This window comes from Alosa alosa, chromosome 21, assembly GCF_017589495.1.
Source record: "Alosa alosa isolate M-15738 ecotype Scorff River chromosome 21, AALO_Geno_1.1, whole genome shotgun sequence".
Classification (NCBI taxonomy): domain Eukaryota; kingdom Metazoa; phylum Chordata; class Actinopteri; order Clupeiformes; family Clupeidae; genus Alosa; species Alosa alosa.
Genome location: NC_063209.1, coordinates 23,083,529 through 23,100,422, shown reverse-complemented (window position 1 = coordinate 23,100,422; position 16,894 = coordinate 23,083,529). Strand labels below are relative to the sequence as shown.

At 44.4% G+C, this 16,894-nt stretch overlaps 2 protein-coding genes across 3 annotated transcripts; both read left to right on the top strand.

Annotated features, from left to right (window-relative positions):
• Positions 1 to 1,435: 1,435 nt before the first annotated feature.
• cnga2a (cyclic nucleotide gated channel subunit alpha 2a) lies at positions 1,436 to 8,177 on the top strand. Of its 2 annotated transcripts, none has more exons than XM_048231959.1 (7): positions 1,436 to 1,621; positions 3,159 to 3,272; positions 3,525 to 3,635; positions 4,045 to 4,224; positions 5,243 to 5,350; positions 5,972 to 6,078; positions 6,412 to 8,177. In XM_048231959.1, exons 2-7 carry the CDS (start codon positions 3,166 to 3,168, stop codon positions 7,827 to 7,829), a joined length of 2,031 nt encoding a protein of 676 aa, XP_048087916.1. In that variant the 5' UTR covers positions 1,436 to 1,621; positions 3,159 to 3,165; the 3' UTR covers positions 7,830 to 8,177. The 2 variants fall into 2 exon arrangements, with proteins under 2 accessions (XP_048087916.1, XP_048087915.1); XM_048231958.1 differs by having other exon boundaries at positions 3,522 to 3,635.
• A 1,050-nt stretch (positions 8,178 to 9,227) lies between these two features.
• Positions 9,228 to 16,582, top strand: nup62l (nucleoporin 62 like). The gene is made up of 13 exons (XM_048231960.1): positions 9,228 to 9,329; positions 10,067 to 10,421; positions 10,632 to 10,918; positions 11,646 to 11,741; positions 12,214 to 12,339; positions 12,721 to 12,843; positions 13,288 to 13,411; positions 13,640 to 13,784; positions 14,234 to 14,283; positions 14,598 to 14,732; positions 15,219 to 15,330; positions 15,692 to 15,758; positions 16,351 to 16,582. Exons 2-13 carry the CDS (start codon positions 10,075 to 10,077, stop codon positions 16,440 to 16,442), a joined length of 1,704 nt encoding a protein of 567 aa, XP_048087917.1. The 5' UTR covers positions 9,228 to 9,329; positions 10,067 to 10,074; the 3' UTR covers positions 16,443 to 16,582.
• The last annotated feature ends 312 nt before the right edge of the window (positions 16,583 to 16,894 follow it).

Below are 16,894 nucleotides of genomic sequence, written 5' to 3'. Positions count from 1 at the left end.
GTCTAGTTTTGTGTTATTTTAACCTCCCCGCTCCTCTCGGCTGATTGTAGTGTTCATTCAACCCCCCCGCCATCCTCCCTGCTCCCACTCACTCTCATGTCCTCTCTCCTAATCACATCTGTAATCAGGGACTCTGCGTGTGTGTGTGTGTGTGTGTCTCTCTCTCTCTTCACTCAAACAAGCCAATGCCAATCCTATGAGTTTGTGTCCAATGTATGCATAAGCATATTCAAAACGCAGATGTGTGTCTGTGTGTGTGTGTGTGTGTGTCCCTCTCCTCACTCAAACAAGCCAATGTCAACCCTGTGAGTTTGTGTCCAGTGCATGCATAAGCATATGATTCAGAACGCAGATGTGTGTGTGTGTGTTGGGGGGGGGGGACTCCTTTCTCCATCCACCACCTCCTAAAGCTCCACAGCCAGACCCCCCTCGCTTTCCACACACACCCAACACCGACACACACACGCTCCAAAACCCACCATCATTCCCTGGATGCTCCTTTGATGAGGAGAGGAGCGTGAGAGCCTCTTGTCTCACCCTTGCACAGATCCTTAAGTCTGGCCAAGAACAGCAGCAGCAGCTTGCCTGACCTAATCTCCATACCCTTCCCTTCCCAAACAACATGTGTCTGGACTCCCTGTGGGAGAGAGCGCTGCTCTTGATCCCTTTCACCATCCCTGGAGAACTAGGCTGTAAACTAACTGAGGCCGCAGAGTGTGTGTTGTCTGTGTGTGTGTGTGTGTGTGTGTGTGTGTGTGTGTTGTGTATGTGTGTTATGTGTGTGTGTGTGTGTGTATGTGTTTGTGTGTTATGTGTGTGTGTGCGTTGTGTTTGTGTGTGTGTGTGTGTGTGTGTGTGTTATGTGTGTGTATGTCCATCCATCTTCCTTCCTGTGTTCTAGAGTGATGGCTGTATGCTATGAGGTGATCTGCACAAGAGAATAAACCCTCCCCGTGTGTGTGTGTGTGTGTGTGTGTGTGCTGTATGCAATCAGAGCTCTTCAAAGGGACAAGGACCCTCAGTGCATAATGATGAGCCCCTGCTGGCCGCACAAAAGGCTACTAGAGCGCTGTGTGGCGTCCGGCACTCTCCTCGTGAGTACGGACTGGAGGGATGCTTCAGACCCCACCGTGTGTGAACAAACATAGGGACATGAGTGTGTGTGTGTGTGTGTGGCGTGGGGTAGTTTGGTGTTGAGGTTTGGAGTGCCTCAAAGTAAAGCGATTGAGGTTTATGTCGGTGAGGGAGAGATGAGGGCTCCCATGAGTTTCAGGGTAATAATCCTCCTCTCTAGTCCTCCCCTCTCCTACCTCTCGTCTCATCTTCTCTCCCTCCCTCCCTCCCACCCTCCCATTTCATTATTCTCTCGCTCTTTCAATCTCTCTCTCTCCCTCACACACACACACACACACCGACATATGTCTTTCATAGGAAGATTTGAATCGGTTGTGTTCCTATGGATGGAAGAAAAACAAAGAGAAAAGGACCTTGTCAGTCATGGGGACTTTCTACAGAGACCTTGATGCTCTAAAGTACGAAACAATCATGTGGATTTTTGTCCATGTGTCAGAGTTTTGAGCCAGATTTATACCAACATTCAAGAAGGAATCAGCATAGTAAGGTGAGATGTTAGTAATTTATTAATATGATATTTATCAATTTCCTTGAATTTCCCCATGGGGATCAATAAAGTATCTATCTATCTATACTGAATAGATAGAAGTTGTTTGATAATTCAGTGTCACTGTAGCTAGTTTCAGTTTTATCACAAAACTACCGCTGTCAGTTTTATCGATCAAAGCATTACTGTTACTATGACTCTTCATGAATGCCCAGTCTCTCAAAATGTTACGTATTATCTAACATTTGCTTATATATTGGTTATATTCTTCAAACTATCCTAGGCTAATATTTTGAAGTTGCCTGTTATTGGTCCTTTTTTAATGTCCCAGTCTTCATTTTGCTGTCAAGCCAACATATTTTGGGTCCCAAAGCGTGATGTACGATAATCCTCAGAAGGGAGTCCAATTAACAAGATAAAATGTGCACCTCTGACAAGTGGATTTAATATGCATTTATTTACAGCAGTTTTCACATAATTCATACATTTTTTATACTGATAGTACTTTCACAGGCTAAGCCAGAGATGTATCCATAGATCCCCACTATGTTTTGTTGACTGTCCTCAACCTGAGCTAATGTCTTCAGATGAAATCTGTGCTCAATGGGCCTATGCAAAGTGAGAGAGAGAAATGTATGTAGCTTCGTCTCTTTACATGATTCACACAACGCTTCAAGGAAGTGCTCTTGTATAGACTGAAAGCACTGAAGGTCGTGAGACACATGGTGTGTGGGTAGTGTGTGTAAGGTGCTTGAAAGAAAGATGGAGGGAGAAAGAGAGAGAGAGAAAGAGAGAGAGAGAAAGAGAGAGAGGGAGAGACAGAGACAAAGATGTCATTTCACTTTCCCTCTCCCTGAGCCTGGTACTTGTCAGCACGACCCACTCTCTTACTGCTAGGAATTGTGGGCCTATTATCACTACCACAATGCTGTGGTTGCCATGGAAGCCAACGTGACACGTCGCCACGGTGACAGCAACTTCTCAGTGAAAGCCAGGGTTTTTTGCTGGATGACCTTTACCCAGGGACACACAGCGGCATATTGCCTCCATACCCATCAAGCATCCCTCCTGTATGATCTGCACGTTGCTGTTATGACTAATGACCTTTGAATGGTGACCTCTATTAGAGCTGCTGTGCATAATTACTCAGCAGAGATGAGTGTGTAAAAATCCATCTGTTTAAATGGAGTGTTTAGTGCATTTCAGCTCATTTAAACTTTAATGGCTCTGTTTACTTCACAGTTGTGTAGACAGCCGGTTATTTTGCCTGCAGGAGGTTTGCATTAACAATGCCAGCTGTGGTTCCCTAATATCAGAACAACACAGACATAGCATCTATTTATCCTATGCTTCAACGCTATGGGACTCACACATGAGAAGATGGTTAGGTCTTCTGTGATGCTAAGTGCATGTCTTTAATCTAATATCATCATTGATATGACTTGAATGAATGAATATAAAAAGTGCTGATGATGTATCTATTTCTTTTTTTCACATGACCCTCTCTGTGTGTGTGTGTGTGTGTGTGTGCATTTAGGTAAGAGATGACAGGTCAGGTGCTGGTGGAGAGTGCAGACCTGGCGGTCCACAGGCTGTCAGTGAAGACGTGCATGGAGGAGGAGTCTGACAGGGCGGAGAGCATAATGAGTCGGTGAGGGATGCTGGACATGATGACATTACACACACACACACATGTGATCAAAATGCTGGACATGACATCATTACACACACAAGCACATGTGATCAGATGATTACTGTCCACTGAACTCACCTGGTGTATCTGTTTGTGGGGTGTGTTTCTGTGCATGCTGTATCTGTGTATTTGCTGGGTGTGTATGTGTGTTTGTGTGTGTGTGTGTGTGTGTATGTGTGTGTGTGTGTGTGTGTTTGTGTGACACAGCAGCAGGCCCTCTGTGTTTGATGACACCTCCTCAGAGCTCCAGAGGGTTGGCGTCATTGAGCCTCGGGGTCTGCATTCCCAAAACTCCTTCCGTGGACGAGGAGCACTGTCCAGGTGAGGACAACTTACCACTATAAACAAACGATTGCATTCATTGCCACTATAAACAAATGATTGCGTTCATTACCACTATAAACAAACAATTGCGTTCATTGTCAGCGGGTTTGACAGAAAAGCCTTTGAGAGATTGCCCCAAATTCTGCCCTGTGACTGTTATTGTCTTAAGACAGATGAGTAGTTAGACACATACACTGCTCGCTTCCAGATCACATTCATTTGTGTGTATTCACTGCAAGTACAAGATAGTCTTGTATTCCACACTGTTCTTAGCTCTTGGAGTCCCAACCTCACATGATCATTGCATCTCTATGTCTGTATCCCCCTTTCCCTCTCATCCTCCTCCTCCTCCTTTATCTCTCTCTCTCTCTCTCTCTCTCTCTCTCTCTCTCTCTCCGTCCCTCAGGTTGGTGAGTATGGTGGTGACGCTGCGAGACTGGGCGCATAAGAGTCTCCATGAGGAGGAGGAGCGGCCGGACTCCTTCCTGGAGCGCTTCAGGGGCCCTGAGCTCCACATGGCCCCCAGCCGGATCAGTACCACCAGACCCGACCCAGACGGCACACACAGCAACAACGCCCAAGTCAAGTGGGTACCACCCCATCACATCCATGTCTGCACTGCTAGCATTACAGGGCATTATGTTGAATAGTTACTATAGATGTCTATGAATGAACATATATGTAGACAAAACCCAGGTAGAATGTGGCCTGAATTTAAATGCTAACAGTTAACATCATTTGATATTTGATAAACAATACCTCCTGAAGTTAGGGGGGCAGAGGATGTGTAGACATAGTTATGTTTGCATTCCTTTTCAATGGGACTCAGACGGTGGAATCTTGACATGACAGAGGGGTCCAAGTCCGGGGTAAGACATGACATGCTATTTTAGACGAGAACACACAGTGAGCCTATGAAGAGGTTTGAGATTTTAAGACAGAGCTTATTATGATTTTGAACACTGATGTAAAAGCTACCAAAGCTGGCTTTCCCTCCAATTCTACAAATACACCATTCACCTCGGCAGTTTATGGTTGTGGTTATTGCTCTTGTTCACCTCCGATCCGCCTATACTGACCTGCAAAGGCAATCCATATGCTCAGTGAGGTAATACGGCAATGGTAGCCTGGCTGCCACTAGAACAGCCAAGTGGACCTTGGCGTGGGCACAGCTGTGCAGTCTTGATAAGAGTGGATGAGTTCACCATCTGTCTGCCATAGCGCTCAAGTGCACTCACAGACATACACAACTGAAAGCAGCAGCTCTAGTTGATGCAGAGAGTTATCTGACAAGAAAAGAGCATACACCAATACATCATACATTAAATGTATGCAGCTAATCATAAAAAGCCCCCAAAAAATAATAATATACAGTGTAGCCCATGAATACTGCTCTTTGTGCAAACATGGGACACAGTTGAATGATTGATGTTTAAAAAAAACAAAAAAAACATCAGACAATATGAAGCAGAGATAGGCCTAATGCCTGAAAATAAAAAAGGTGAACACTGCTTTTTAAACATGAAGCACCAATATCAAATTATGAGTAGTGTCTGTCCTGAGATAACCTGCTAAGCCTGTGATCCTTTTATCCCTCCACACAGGAAAAAGTCAGATGTTTTCGTCATAGCCCCTGCAGATGATCTGTATTACCGCTGGGTCTTTGTTATTGCTGCTGCTGTGCTTTACAACTGGTGCCTCCTAGTGGTCAGGTAGAGTAAGGCAAGATCATTTATGGTGCTGCATTCATCCTGCATGGCCTATATGCTTTCAACAAACATACAGTTTGTTGCAGTACATTTATATGCAATCATTTAAAACCACTAGCATAATATTGAACAAAGTTCAATTTAAAAAAATCTAATTCAGAAGTTTTCTAAAAAAGAATCTTTTTCATATTTTCAACGTTTTCATGTTATTTTGATTGATATAAGGATCATCACTCAGTGGATCCTATGTATATAACATTTATTCTGGCTCTGTATTCAGTCTGATGTATTGTGAGCACATCTTGTGTGATCAGGTGTATCATTCATCCAACACAAGGCATTTAAAAGTGACGTAAATACAACATCTGCTCTCTTTCACTCACTCTCTTTCTCTTATCTCTGGCATGCTCAGCAATGAGAGATGTCTAGGGAAAACACACGCACACACGCATGCACGCACACACACACACACACACTGAGTGATCTAATCTGTTTCTCGTGTCTAATTCTGGCTCCCTATTTAGATGATGATTTATGCAAATGCAGGAGAGCTTTTCCAAAGCTTTTACTGTGGCACCCCTTCCTTTCCATTCTCCACTCAGACTGTCCCCTCTCCTGTCACAGGGCCTGCTTTGATCAGCTCCAAACCAACAACTTCATCCTGTGGCTGGTGATGGACTATGTCTCAGATGCCATCTACATACTGGATGTGTGTGTGAGGCTACGCACAGGTACGAAGGCACTAGTGAGGGAGAGTATGGTCTCACGTACCCTCAAGCTTTTCATTTTACCATTATACAAAGACACCGATAGGTGATGAGATCTGGACAGCACCAAGGAGCTATTCTTTTATGTAACAAAATGTCATGCATGTATGGGGCACTTACACCAAACTACACTGGGTGCAACTGGGCGACTAAAGCATTCTATTTGTGAAGAGTATATTGCAACAGCAGTTTCATGAAGATAAATGTATAGAATTACATAACTACAATACTGTTGCTTTATAGAGATTGTTATTTTCCCATATGAATTATGACCTTCTTTTTGATCCCAAATGATAGGATTCCTGGAGCAGGGTTTGCTTGTTAAGGACCTCACCAAGCTGAGGGACCGCTATGTGCGCACTATGCAGTTTAAATTGGACGTGGTCTCCATCCTTCCAACAGACCTGGCGTATATCGCATTGGGGATCCACACCCCTCTCCTTCGCTTCAACCGGCTGGCGCGATTCTCGCGCATGTTTGAGTTCTTCGACCGCACGGAGACACGCACAAATTACCCCAACATGTTCCGCATCTGCAATCTGGTGCTCTACATCCTGGTCATCATCCACTGGAATGCCTGCATCTACTTTGCCATCTCGAAGTCGCTGGGCTTCGGGTCAGACCAGTGGGTGTACCCAAACATCTCAGACCCAGAGTTTGGGACCCTGACCCGGTGTTACGTCTACTGTCTCTACTGGTCCACCCTGACACTCACGACCATCGGTGAGATGCCGGCCCCAGTCCGTGATGAGGAGTACCTTTTTGTCGTCTTTGATTTCCTCGTAGGGGTTCTTATATTTGCCACGATTGTCGGTAACGTTGGCTCCATGATCTCCAACATGAACGCCACGCGAGCAGAGTTCCAGGCGCGCATCGACGCAATCAAGCATTACATGCAGTTCCGCAAGGTCAGCAAGGAGCTCGAGGCCCGTGTCATCAAGTGGTTCGACTACTTGTGGACCAATAAGAAGACTGTGGATGAGCAGGAGGTGCTGAAAAATCTGCCCAACAAGCTGCGGGCCGAGATCGCCATCAACGTGCACCTGGACACACTGAAGAAGGTGCGCATCTTCCAGGATTGCGAAGCGGGCCTGCTAGTCGAGCTGGTCCTCAAGTTGCGGCCCCAGGTCTTCAGCCCGGGGGACTACATCTGCCGCAAGGGCGACATCGGCAAAGAGATGTACATCATCAAAGAGGGACGTCTGGCTGTGGTGGCAGACGATGGCATGACACAGTATGCCCTCCTGACCTCTGGCAGCTGCTTCGGCGAAATCAGCATCCTCAACATCCGCGGGAGCAAGATGGGCAACCGCAGGACGGCCAACATCCGCAGCATCGGCTACTCTGACCTCTTCTGTCTGTCCAAGGACGACCTGATGGAGGCCGTCATGGAGTACCCCGACGCCAAGAAGGTCCTGGAGGAGCGCGGCCGCGAGATCCTGCAGAAGGAAGGCCTGCTGGAGGAGCTGAGTGGGGGTCTGGGCGCGGAGGAGGTGGAGGAGAAGGTGGAGCGTCTGGAGGCGGCACTGGACACGCTGCAGACGCGCTTCGCTCGGCTCCACAGCGAGTACACGGCCACGCAGCAGCGGCTGAAGCAGAGGCTGACCGTGCTCGAGCGGCAGCTGCGTTACATGGGCAGTGGCTTCCTCTCGGACGGCAACGAAAGCACGCTTGACGGAGACGGAACACACAGCGAAGTTAACATTCACCTCTGAATTGACTCAGTGCTAATGATTGGGTACGAGTGGACATTCACAGCTTTTCACTAACTCAGGCCTTAACTTTTTGGTGTATCCACACTTTTCCCCATGTTGTTGATGGACTGTGGTTCTGTACACCTCAAAACAAAAAACAAATTCACGTTTAATGTTTTACTATTCTCCTCTGAGAATGGGCAGAACAATGTTATATGACTAGCAAATTCCTCTCTGAATGGAACAATCTCTTTTTTGGGAATATTTTAGCAAAACACTTGGGAATGTTTTAGCAAAAGACTGGATAAGATGTTCATATTTTAAATTTGCACTCTTGTATAAAATGTATATGTGTGCATATGATTCAAACAATAAAAATGAATCAGCCAGCCTGAAGATAATGAATGGCTAGCAAAGACTGTTTTTTTGTAAACACACTTGAATCTGTAGGCTTACTGCTCTACTCTGTCTGCTCTAGCCAGCCTTGTGTCTGACTGATACTTTTTATTAAAATGCTTTGTCTTCTCTGTGTTTGCTCTGCCTGATCACAAGAGATGTCAGACAGTGTAGGCTAACATCTACTGCTATGGCATAGGCTTTTATGTCATGTAGGCTGTGTAGCTATGCAGGTCAAGGATGTACCACTTCTAGTTAAGGTAGGCACAGGAATTAGACTTTAAACAACAAACACTGGTAGTGACATACCCTGGAAATCCAGGGTCTGGATTTTCCAGGCTAGTAGGCCTAGTAACTAAAGTCAATTTCTTGCTCTGAGAAGTAGTGGAGGGATGGTGGGATAGTTAGATAGGGGTTCAATTTGCAGCTGCCACCATTGTGTGCTTGAACAAGGTATGCTACTTCACCTCAGTTGCTCTGGGGACACTGGGCCTTGTAATAACAATTAACATGTGAGTCTCTGGATGAAAGTCTGTCAGCATATTCATAAGTAGCTAAATAGTATAATAATTATGTGACAATGACATGAAAAGGTAAGAGCCGAAAGTTTGGCTATAGGCCTATTTAGCCTACATCCGGAGGGTTTACAACCCTAAAAGAGAAGGTTGAAGAAACCATAAGTTGTTGCAGAACAAAAATGGCTTGATATGAAAACATATTTTGTTTAGTGTAGATGCCAGATGCTTTGTTTGGTAGCCTAGGCCTAAATAGCCTACAGGTAGGTCTATTTGTGAATGCAGAGCTGCATAAGATGGAGTACATTTTGTGGTTAAAGTGCAAAAAGTATGATGTGATATGATAAATTTAATTTATATTCAGCTTATTGCAAAATGTAAGAAAATAAAACATAGAAAAACAATGTTGTTGATGACGTGCATAAATCCTTTAGATATCCATTGTAGGCTGCGGGCAGAGCCCGTTCTATAGAAAGTCTAAATTTTGGACAGGCAACTTTCTAAACCAGCGTACTGAGGTCTTCCCATGTCCGGAGTCGCAGATGTGATGACTTCATTGCCGCGCTATATTTGAGAGGAATGGAAACACTTTTTTACTCCATCTGAAAAGGTAGATATCTTGAAAAAGACTAAAGTTGTCTTGTTTTGGAAGACACTGGTCAATTTGTCGACTTGGTGGTGTAAAGAATGATTGATTTGGAGGGCGACGTACGCTATCAAATATTAGTTATTCTCACGGCTGAGTAACGCATGCTTAGCATAGCTTGACGTTGTATGCTAGTAAGATATATTAAAATGGCTAGCATACCAGTATGCCTTTCTATCTGGATACGCTGGTTAGTTCTAGGTTTTGTAGATGAATGTCATTAGGGATATTTTCACTCATTGGCCAAAATAATAATGCCATTGCTTGTTTGGCTAGCTACAGCTAGCTAGTAGTAACTGAGAAGCTATCTAGGCTAATGTTATCCTGTTAGTTTGTGAAAGGTATTAGCTAGACTTGCCAATAGTTAAACAAATATGTAATTGAATGCAGTACAGGAATAAGTTTGTAACATTTGTGAAATCACAGTACGCTGCCCTAGGCCTGTCAGCAGGTTTGACACTGGTCTCATGAGAGATGGATTTCGAATGTCTTCCGCTAGATTTGGATGTTGTCAATTCTGTCTATTTTACTTTACCATGTAGAGTTCTAGCATGTTACGTTTCGTTGTTAGAACACCATGCTTCATCATGGGAATATATGTCAGAGACCGTTCTTTTGTCACGTTGTTTCCAAAAGCTAAAGCTGTTGTCGTGACAGCGCTACTTTAATGTGATTGTTAATTCCGTACATTTTGTCATCAGATACCAACATGGCTTTCAACTTCGGGGGTGGCGGAGGCGGATTCACTTTCGGAACCCCTAAAACAACCGGTGCAGCCGCTCCGCTCGCCACTGGCTTCGGCCTCCAGACCAGTGCCCCAGCCAGCGGAGGATTCACATTCGGGACTCCCACGCAGCCTCAGGCCCAACCGCAACACCAACTTCAACCCCAACACCAACCACAGACCTCTGCACCTCAACTCACCAGCCTCCTGACACAGCCCACCCCAGGGAATGGCGGCACTGCAGCCACAGGAGGGTTCTCCTTTGGTACCCCCGCACAGGCCAGCACAACTGGAGGAGGATTTTCATTTGGGGGCGGCTCAGGACTTCTTGGGTGTGTGTGCCAGTACTTGCATGGTCAAATAGTTCAAAGTAGCGCATGAATAAAAGCTAGTATTGTCAGTTTGCAAACTGTTGCAAACTCAACAGTACTGATATATTTCCACAGCTATAAAAACAATGCTAACTTGTTTTTAACATTGAAATAATGTTGTGTATTCGGTTTTGACTTTGATGTGTGCGTATGTGCCAATCCCCCTCGTAGCGCATCTACTCCAAAACTTGGCCTAAGCCTGCCAACGGCCTCCCAGCCTGCCACCACGGGTGTGTCCCTGGGTGGTCTGCCAGCATCCACCGCTGGGTCAGGCTTCTCCTTTGGAGGGCTCGCCACCCAGACCATGGCCCCCGCTGCTCAGACCATGGCCCAACAACAGCCCCTGGCTGCGGCTCAGCAACCCCCCGCGGGGTTCAGCTTCGGCGCTCCCAAGATCCAGGCCACCACAGCTGCTCCTGCTCAGGGCACTCCCTCTCTGATGCTGGGGGGAGCCACAGGTAGGCCTGCGTTCACAAGCTCTATTTCTGTGGATGATTCTGTGTCCATATTAATCTATAGAAGTCTTAAGTAATTGCCTGCTCATACGACCTATGCTCATTGTTGAATTGAGGATGGTTGTAAACATTCTTAAAAATTAAAATGTTCTTTGTGCAATTTTGTATGTTAAATTGCACAAAGACAGACACCTTCACCTGAAGCCACATCCCTTATAACATTTCTACCTGCCTCTGTCTGTCTGTCTCTCTGCCTGTATGCATGTCTCTCTGCCTGTCTGCATGTCTCTACCTCTGTCTGTCTCTCTCTCTCTCTCTCTCTGCCTCTCTTTGTCTGTCTGCTTCTGTCTCTCTGCCTGTCTGCATGTCTCTCTACCTCTGTCTGTCTGTCTGTCTGTCTCTCTCTCTCTCTCTCTCTCTGCCTCTCTTTGTCTGTCTGCTTCTGTCTCTCTGCCTGTCTGCATGTCTCTCTACCTCTGTCTGCTCTCTCTCTCTCTCTCTCTCTCTCTCTCTCTCTCTCTCTCTCTCTCTCTCTGTCTCTCTCTCTCTCTCTCTCTCTCTCTGCCTCTCTTTGTCTGTCTGCTTCTGTCTCTCTGCCTGTCTGCATGTCTCTCTACCTCTGTCTGTCTCTCTCTCTCTCTCTCTGCCTCTCTCTGTCTATCTGCCACTGCCTGTCTGCTTACGCCTCTGTCTCTCTCTCTCTCTCTCTGCATGTCTCTCTGCCTGTCAGGTCTTACTCTTGGTGGTGCTGCACCAGCTGCCACAGCTGCAGCTCCAGCAGCCACAACCCAAGGAGGAGGATTCCCCTTCGGGATCAAACCCGCAGGTATTCAGTGGACTCCATTACAAGACTTTACTTTACTAAGAATAAGTTCACAGATAGATATGACAACATGACACAGCCATACTTTAAATGGTTATTAGAAAAGGAAACGGATTTGATCTGTTTGTAGAAATTATTATTTTTTTTTTTTCTTTGTTTAAATTCTTTACTTTTAACAGTTTTTATTGTGTTGTTTAACTACAGATTAACTGCTGGGTAGTTAAAGTAATTGGCTGAATCTCCATAATTGATAATGCAATATAATCAATATTCTCATTACGTGTAGGGTTGTTGCTAAGTTTCATGAGGCTCGTGTGATTCCAATTGTTTGTTCATAATGAATAGGTAGATAGATAGATAGATAGATATACTTTATTGATCCCTAGGGGAAATTCAAGACATAGTGCATAGTGCATGTTTGTTTATGACAAATGATGCATGTCTTGTGGTGTTCTGTATTGTCCCCCCACTGCAGCTACTCCAGCCCCTGTTGCTTCCTCAGCTGCTGCCATCAGTCTGGCCACTAGCCTGGCCGCGCCAGCTTCCGGGGCCTCCCTCTTCGCCACCCCCATCGCATCCGCTCCCGCTACAGGCTTTTCATGTGAGCCTCAAAGCCTTGTTACCGGATCAGTCTCCGCACCGCTACTGTTATTAGCATTGCTACTTCAAGCAATACTGATTCTGGCACAGCTACCAATGATAATGCTGTAGAGTATGAGAAGAGATCAAGTAATGGGTTCATTGGAGAGTTTAAGAGAAAGTTTGTAAAGCTCTAAGCTGAAGTTGATTTCAGTTGTAAATAAATAAAAGTTTATTTTGTGTAGATTCCTTGTTAATGGTAGTTTGATGTGTTGTAACTGCCACATTAGCATTCCAATATTACTAGTATTTACCCCAGTACCATGAAGGCAGTGTGTATTAAAAAGGCATGTTTTTTTTTTATTATTTTTTTTTAAAACAATTGTTTTTTTTATGTTACCAGTGGGAGCTGTGACGACGTCTGCAGCCCCTCCGGCCTCCACCGCAGCCAGCATGGGCACGGGACTGACCCTCAAACTGGGCGCTGTTGCTGCCGCCGCCGCCACCACCGCTGCTGCTGCCACAGGTGCCCACTAGATCTCCACCCACTATAGTGACAAACCTTTACTGATAAGGGCCACGCAGGAGTCCACATCAGTCTAAACGTAGTTTCTGATTAGGTTAAACACTGGGGGGCAGTTTCCTGAACGTTGGTTAACCCCTGAATGCCTGTAAATGTTTTTTCTTCAGTGGAGATTTTCATTGAAATTCTAGGCTCTAGGTATAACTAGGCTGAATCCATGTAAGGAAAACTGGTCCTGGGAGATTAATCAGTTGGAAGTATGATTAACATTGGTCTCTCAAAGGGCCTAATTTTGTGTTTATGTACAAAATTAGGTCTTTTACACAATATTCCTAAAATCCGAATTGTGCCAGTCTACTCTCCTGCCTCTTATTGGGCCAATTTTAGTATGGTGGCGTTATTTGTGTGTGTGTGTGTGTGTGTGTGTGTGTGTGCGTTCCTTCTCAGCCACCCTCACCTCAGCAGCCCCCTCAGGCTTTGCTCTCGGTCTAAAGCCAACAGCCTCCGCAGCTCCGCAGCTTGGAACGACGGTCACCACGGCAGCTCTGACGACAGTTGCAGCTCCAGTGAGGTAAAACAATTCCTCTCACTTCCCTTCTTTTTCTCATCATTGTTTTTTTTTTTTATTCTGTCCACAAATCAGTCACCTCAATTTTTATTTATCCTTATGTACTGAGCAGTTTCCATGAATCACTGCATAATATAACCCGAATTCCGAAAAGGTTGGGACTCTTTATAAGATGTGAATTAAAAAAAAAAAGAATGCTATGACCTTACCTGTTCACCTGTTTGTGTGCAGCACGGCCCCTGTGATGACGTATGCCCAGCTGGAGGGCCTGATCAATAAGTGGAGCTCCGAGCTGGAAGACCAGGAGCGTCACTTCCTCCAGCAGGCTACGCAGGTTAACGCCTGGGACCGCATGCTGGTGGAGAACGGAGAGAGAGTGAGTGGAATGATAATCACTCTGCTACACAGTGTGTGTGTACTTGGGAGGGTTCTGTTTATCTGAGGGTGTTTGTGTGTGTGTGTGCCTGAGGGTAAATGGGATCAGACTCTTGCCTTGGTCTGAGATAGTCGGTCTCTTTCAATTTTCTTTTTGTGCTGTATAGATTTTTTTTCTGTTTATAGATACAGTGTATTGATTCAAGTAAAGTTTCAAAGAGATTCTAGGTGTTTTTTGTTTTTTATGTATTTTTTGCTTAAACCAGATGGGCTGTATTTGGCCACATTTACCACTGACAGCAAGCGCCATAACTTGTATAAGAATTGATTCCTGGAATACTACAGCTTTTTCATAGTTTTTTTTTTTTGATACAAGTCAAGTTCAGAGCAATTTTTCTTTGATAAAATCCTAATTTATTCTACCCTTGAACTCTCTTTGTTCTATGATAGATCACGTCTCTGCACAAAGACATGGAGAAGGTGAAACTGGATCAGAGGAGGTGTGCTTTACTCTTTAACTGTCTGAATGCTTTCTGCTAAATGAATCACGTGAAGTAGACAACTGCAGCCTAGAAAGAATGTGTGGAATAGATTGAGCCGAAACCCCATGCCCATAGATGGCCATTGAGTACTTAACTATTAGAGCAACTATGAGCTCCCAAAAATGAGGGGAATTTCAGATATTCACAAAAGCATCGTGATGTCAGGTTTATAGGGTTAGCAGGTATAATTCCAGAACACATTGATTGACATAATTAGGGTGTCTATGGGGATTGTGCCAGGGAGTAACTCCAGTGGTAACCTCTCTTCTCAGGCTGGACCAGGAGCTAGATTTCATCCTCTCCCAGCAGAAGGAGCTAGAGGACCTGTTGGGTCCCCTGGAGGAGTCTGTGAAGGAACAGAGCGGAACCATCTACATGCAGAACGCAGATGAGGAACGGGAGAGAACGTAGGTGTACCCCCCTCTTATTTACAACAACAGTTCAAGTTCAGCAAAGCTACTCCTTTACCAAATGGGCGGCCTTTTTTGTTGTGAAAGTTTGCCGTCTTTGAACACCTTGGCTTGTTCTCATTAGGAAAATACACCTATTTCTTAATATTTCTGAAAACCGAAACAATCAGCCACAAGATGGAAGGCTCGTAAAATCCATGATCATGACTTAAAGAGTATCGTCAAATGATCATATGACGTAGTGACGTATAACATAACCAAATAGCATGAGGTGTCCTGTGGTGTTATATGTAATGGCCACCAACTTAATAAGTTCCATCGGTGCTGAGTTTTCATCTGGCATTGATCATACTTCTGGAAAAGCCCATTCTCAGCAGCTGTTACACATCTACAGGGCAGAATATGTACTTTTGTGTTGCCTAGGTTAGCTTGTGAGTGTATATCTTTACTGTATTGACTGAGACTGGTTATATCTCCTTGCAGGTACAAACTAGCAGAGAATGTGGACGCCCAGCTGAAAAGGATGTCCCAGGACCTGAAGGAAATCATTGAACATCTCAACACCTCCAGCGGACCTGGGGAATCCACCGACCCAGTGAGTACATGACCTTTGCTTCAAGCGTCGGAGTGGACTAATATAGGATGAATATGTACTATTTTTAGGAAACTGATTGCCACTATTGCCATAGTGCCATGTTGTTTTATCCTTTTAGTTAATGTGGCTACATGACATGTTTTTTTTTTTTTTTAGATAAGCCTCTGTTGAATAATACTCTCAAGTGTTTAGGTGCCTGAAGTATTTAATCGACTGTCTCATGTTTGAGAAAGTTACTAAAGGCTATGCCACTGCAGTTAAACACTTGTAAACATACAGAAAAAAGAAAACTGCATGTTAACTGGCATTCATTGGCTCTGGTCAAGGTCACTGGCTCAACTGAGACATTCTTCTGTTTCAGCTCCAGCAGATTTGCAAAATCCTGAATGCACACATGGACTCCCTCCAGTGGGTGGAGCAGAACTCAGGTTGGTACTACCATTTGTTCTCTCACTCCCCGGAGACATCAATCTGCTCTCATGTTGAATTCCTTGTTGATGTCTTGTTGTTTTGATTGAATTGATCGAGGCTTGAACTAAGCTTGCCAACACTTATACTGCCTTCACGCTGACCGTAAACTCGGAGGACCCAGCTTTAAAAAAAATCCAGACCTGAAAAAAGTGTGTTCGTGAGAAGAGCTCAGAAAGCAAATACAGGAAATGCATAAATAAGTTGTTACAACTGCTTACTATGGTTGAGCAAGAAGGAAAATGTCTCGGGCAAGTGTTTCTATCAATAGTGTTAATTTAGTGATAAATTACCTTGCTATTTGTAATGAGAGTGAGATTCGCCTCTTGTGGTGTTGCCCTGGTTGGAGAATATGGTAGTGACGTCAAGTTGGGTACCTCGGGGCACAAGAGTTCTGCACAAGTCTCCGAGCATAAAATCCGATCGAACTTTGCGTTCAAGTCATTTTTCCTCTATCGGAGGTCCGAATTTCCGAATATCCGATGTGGCATGAAGCCGCCATTAATGTTGTTAACAAAGCTTTTCAACACTTCCTCTTTGTTCTTCTTACAGTCTTACTACAGCGACGGGTGGAGGAAGTATCAAAGTTGTGTGAAAGTCGAAGCAAAGAGCAAGAGAAGAGTTTTCGTCTTAATTTCCAGTAATTTTGTTTTTCTGACCATGCATAGTGGTAGCTGTTAAAATCTGATTTGTTTTGCTCTTTCTTTTTCTGTTTAGGAAAAAAAAAAAGCTTTCATTTGCTTGTATGAATTATGTTATAATAAAAGATTACATTTTTAACCAATTGAATTTTTGGATTTTCTTCTTGATCATTTTGGGCAGTTTTCTGAAAACAAAAGAAGGCAATTGTAGAGACATCCTCCTGGGAACCAAGAAAAAAAAGTGTCCAACAATTTCTTTTTTGTTGTGATTTCCTTTCTATTTAGGATTAAAAAAACATCTTACAATTTTTATTTTTTAAAAATGTATTTTTATTTTAAATTTTATAGCATGTCTCCTGTGGTGGACAAAAGGCCCGTTTTAGTATGAAAAGGTAGCCATGAAAATAGACAAAAATGGACAAATTATGCTTTTAGTGGTATTAAATTAAGGGTAA

Excerpts from the sequence above, each read along its gene's own strand:
- cnga2a (XM_048231958.1), top strand. The coding sequence starts at position 3,166 with ATGACAGGTCAGGTGCTGGTGGAGAGTGCAGACCTGGCGGTCCACAGG. Across the intron at positions 3,273-3,521 it reads GCGGAGAGCATAATGAGTCG|CAGCAGGCCCTCTGTGTTTG; the intron begins GTGAGGGATGCT and ends TGTGTGACACAG. Across the intron at positions 4,225-5,242 it reads AGCAACAACGCCCAAGTCAA|GAAAAAGTCAGATGTTTTCG; the intron begins GTGGGTACCACC and ends CCCTCCACACAG.
- nup62l (XM_048231960.1), top strand. The coding sequence starts at position 10,075 with ATGGCTTTCAACTTCGGGGGTGGCGGAGGCGGATTCACTTTCGGAACC. Across the intron at positions 12,340-12,720 it reads TCCCGCTACAGGCTTTTCAT|TGGGAGCTGTGACGACGTCT; the intron begins GTGAGCCTCAAA and ends TTATGTTACCAG. Across the intron at positions 12,844-13,287 it reads CACCGCTGCTGCTGCCACAG|CCACCCTCACCTCAGCAGCC; the intron begins GTGCCCACTAGA and ends GTTCCTTCTCAG.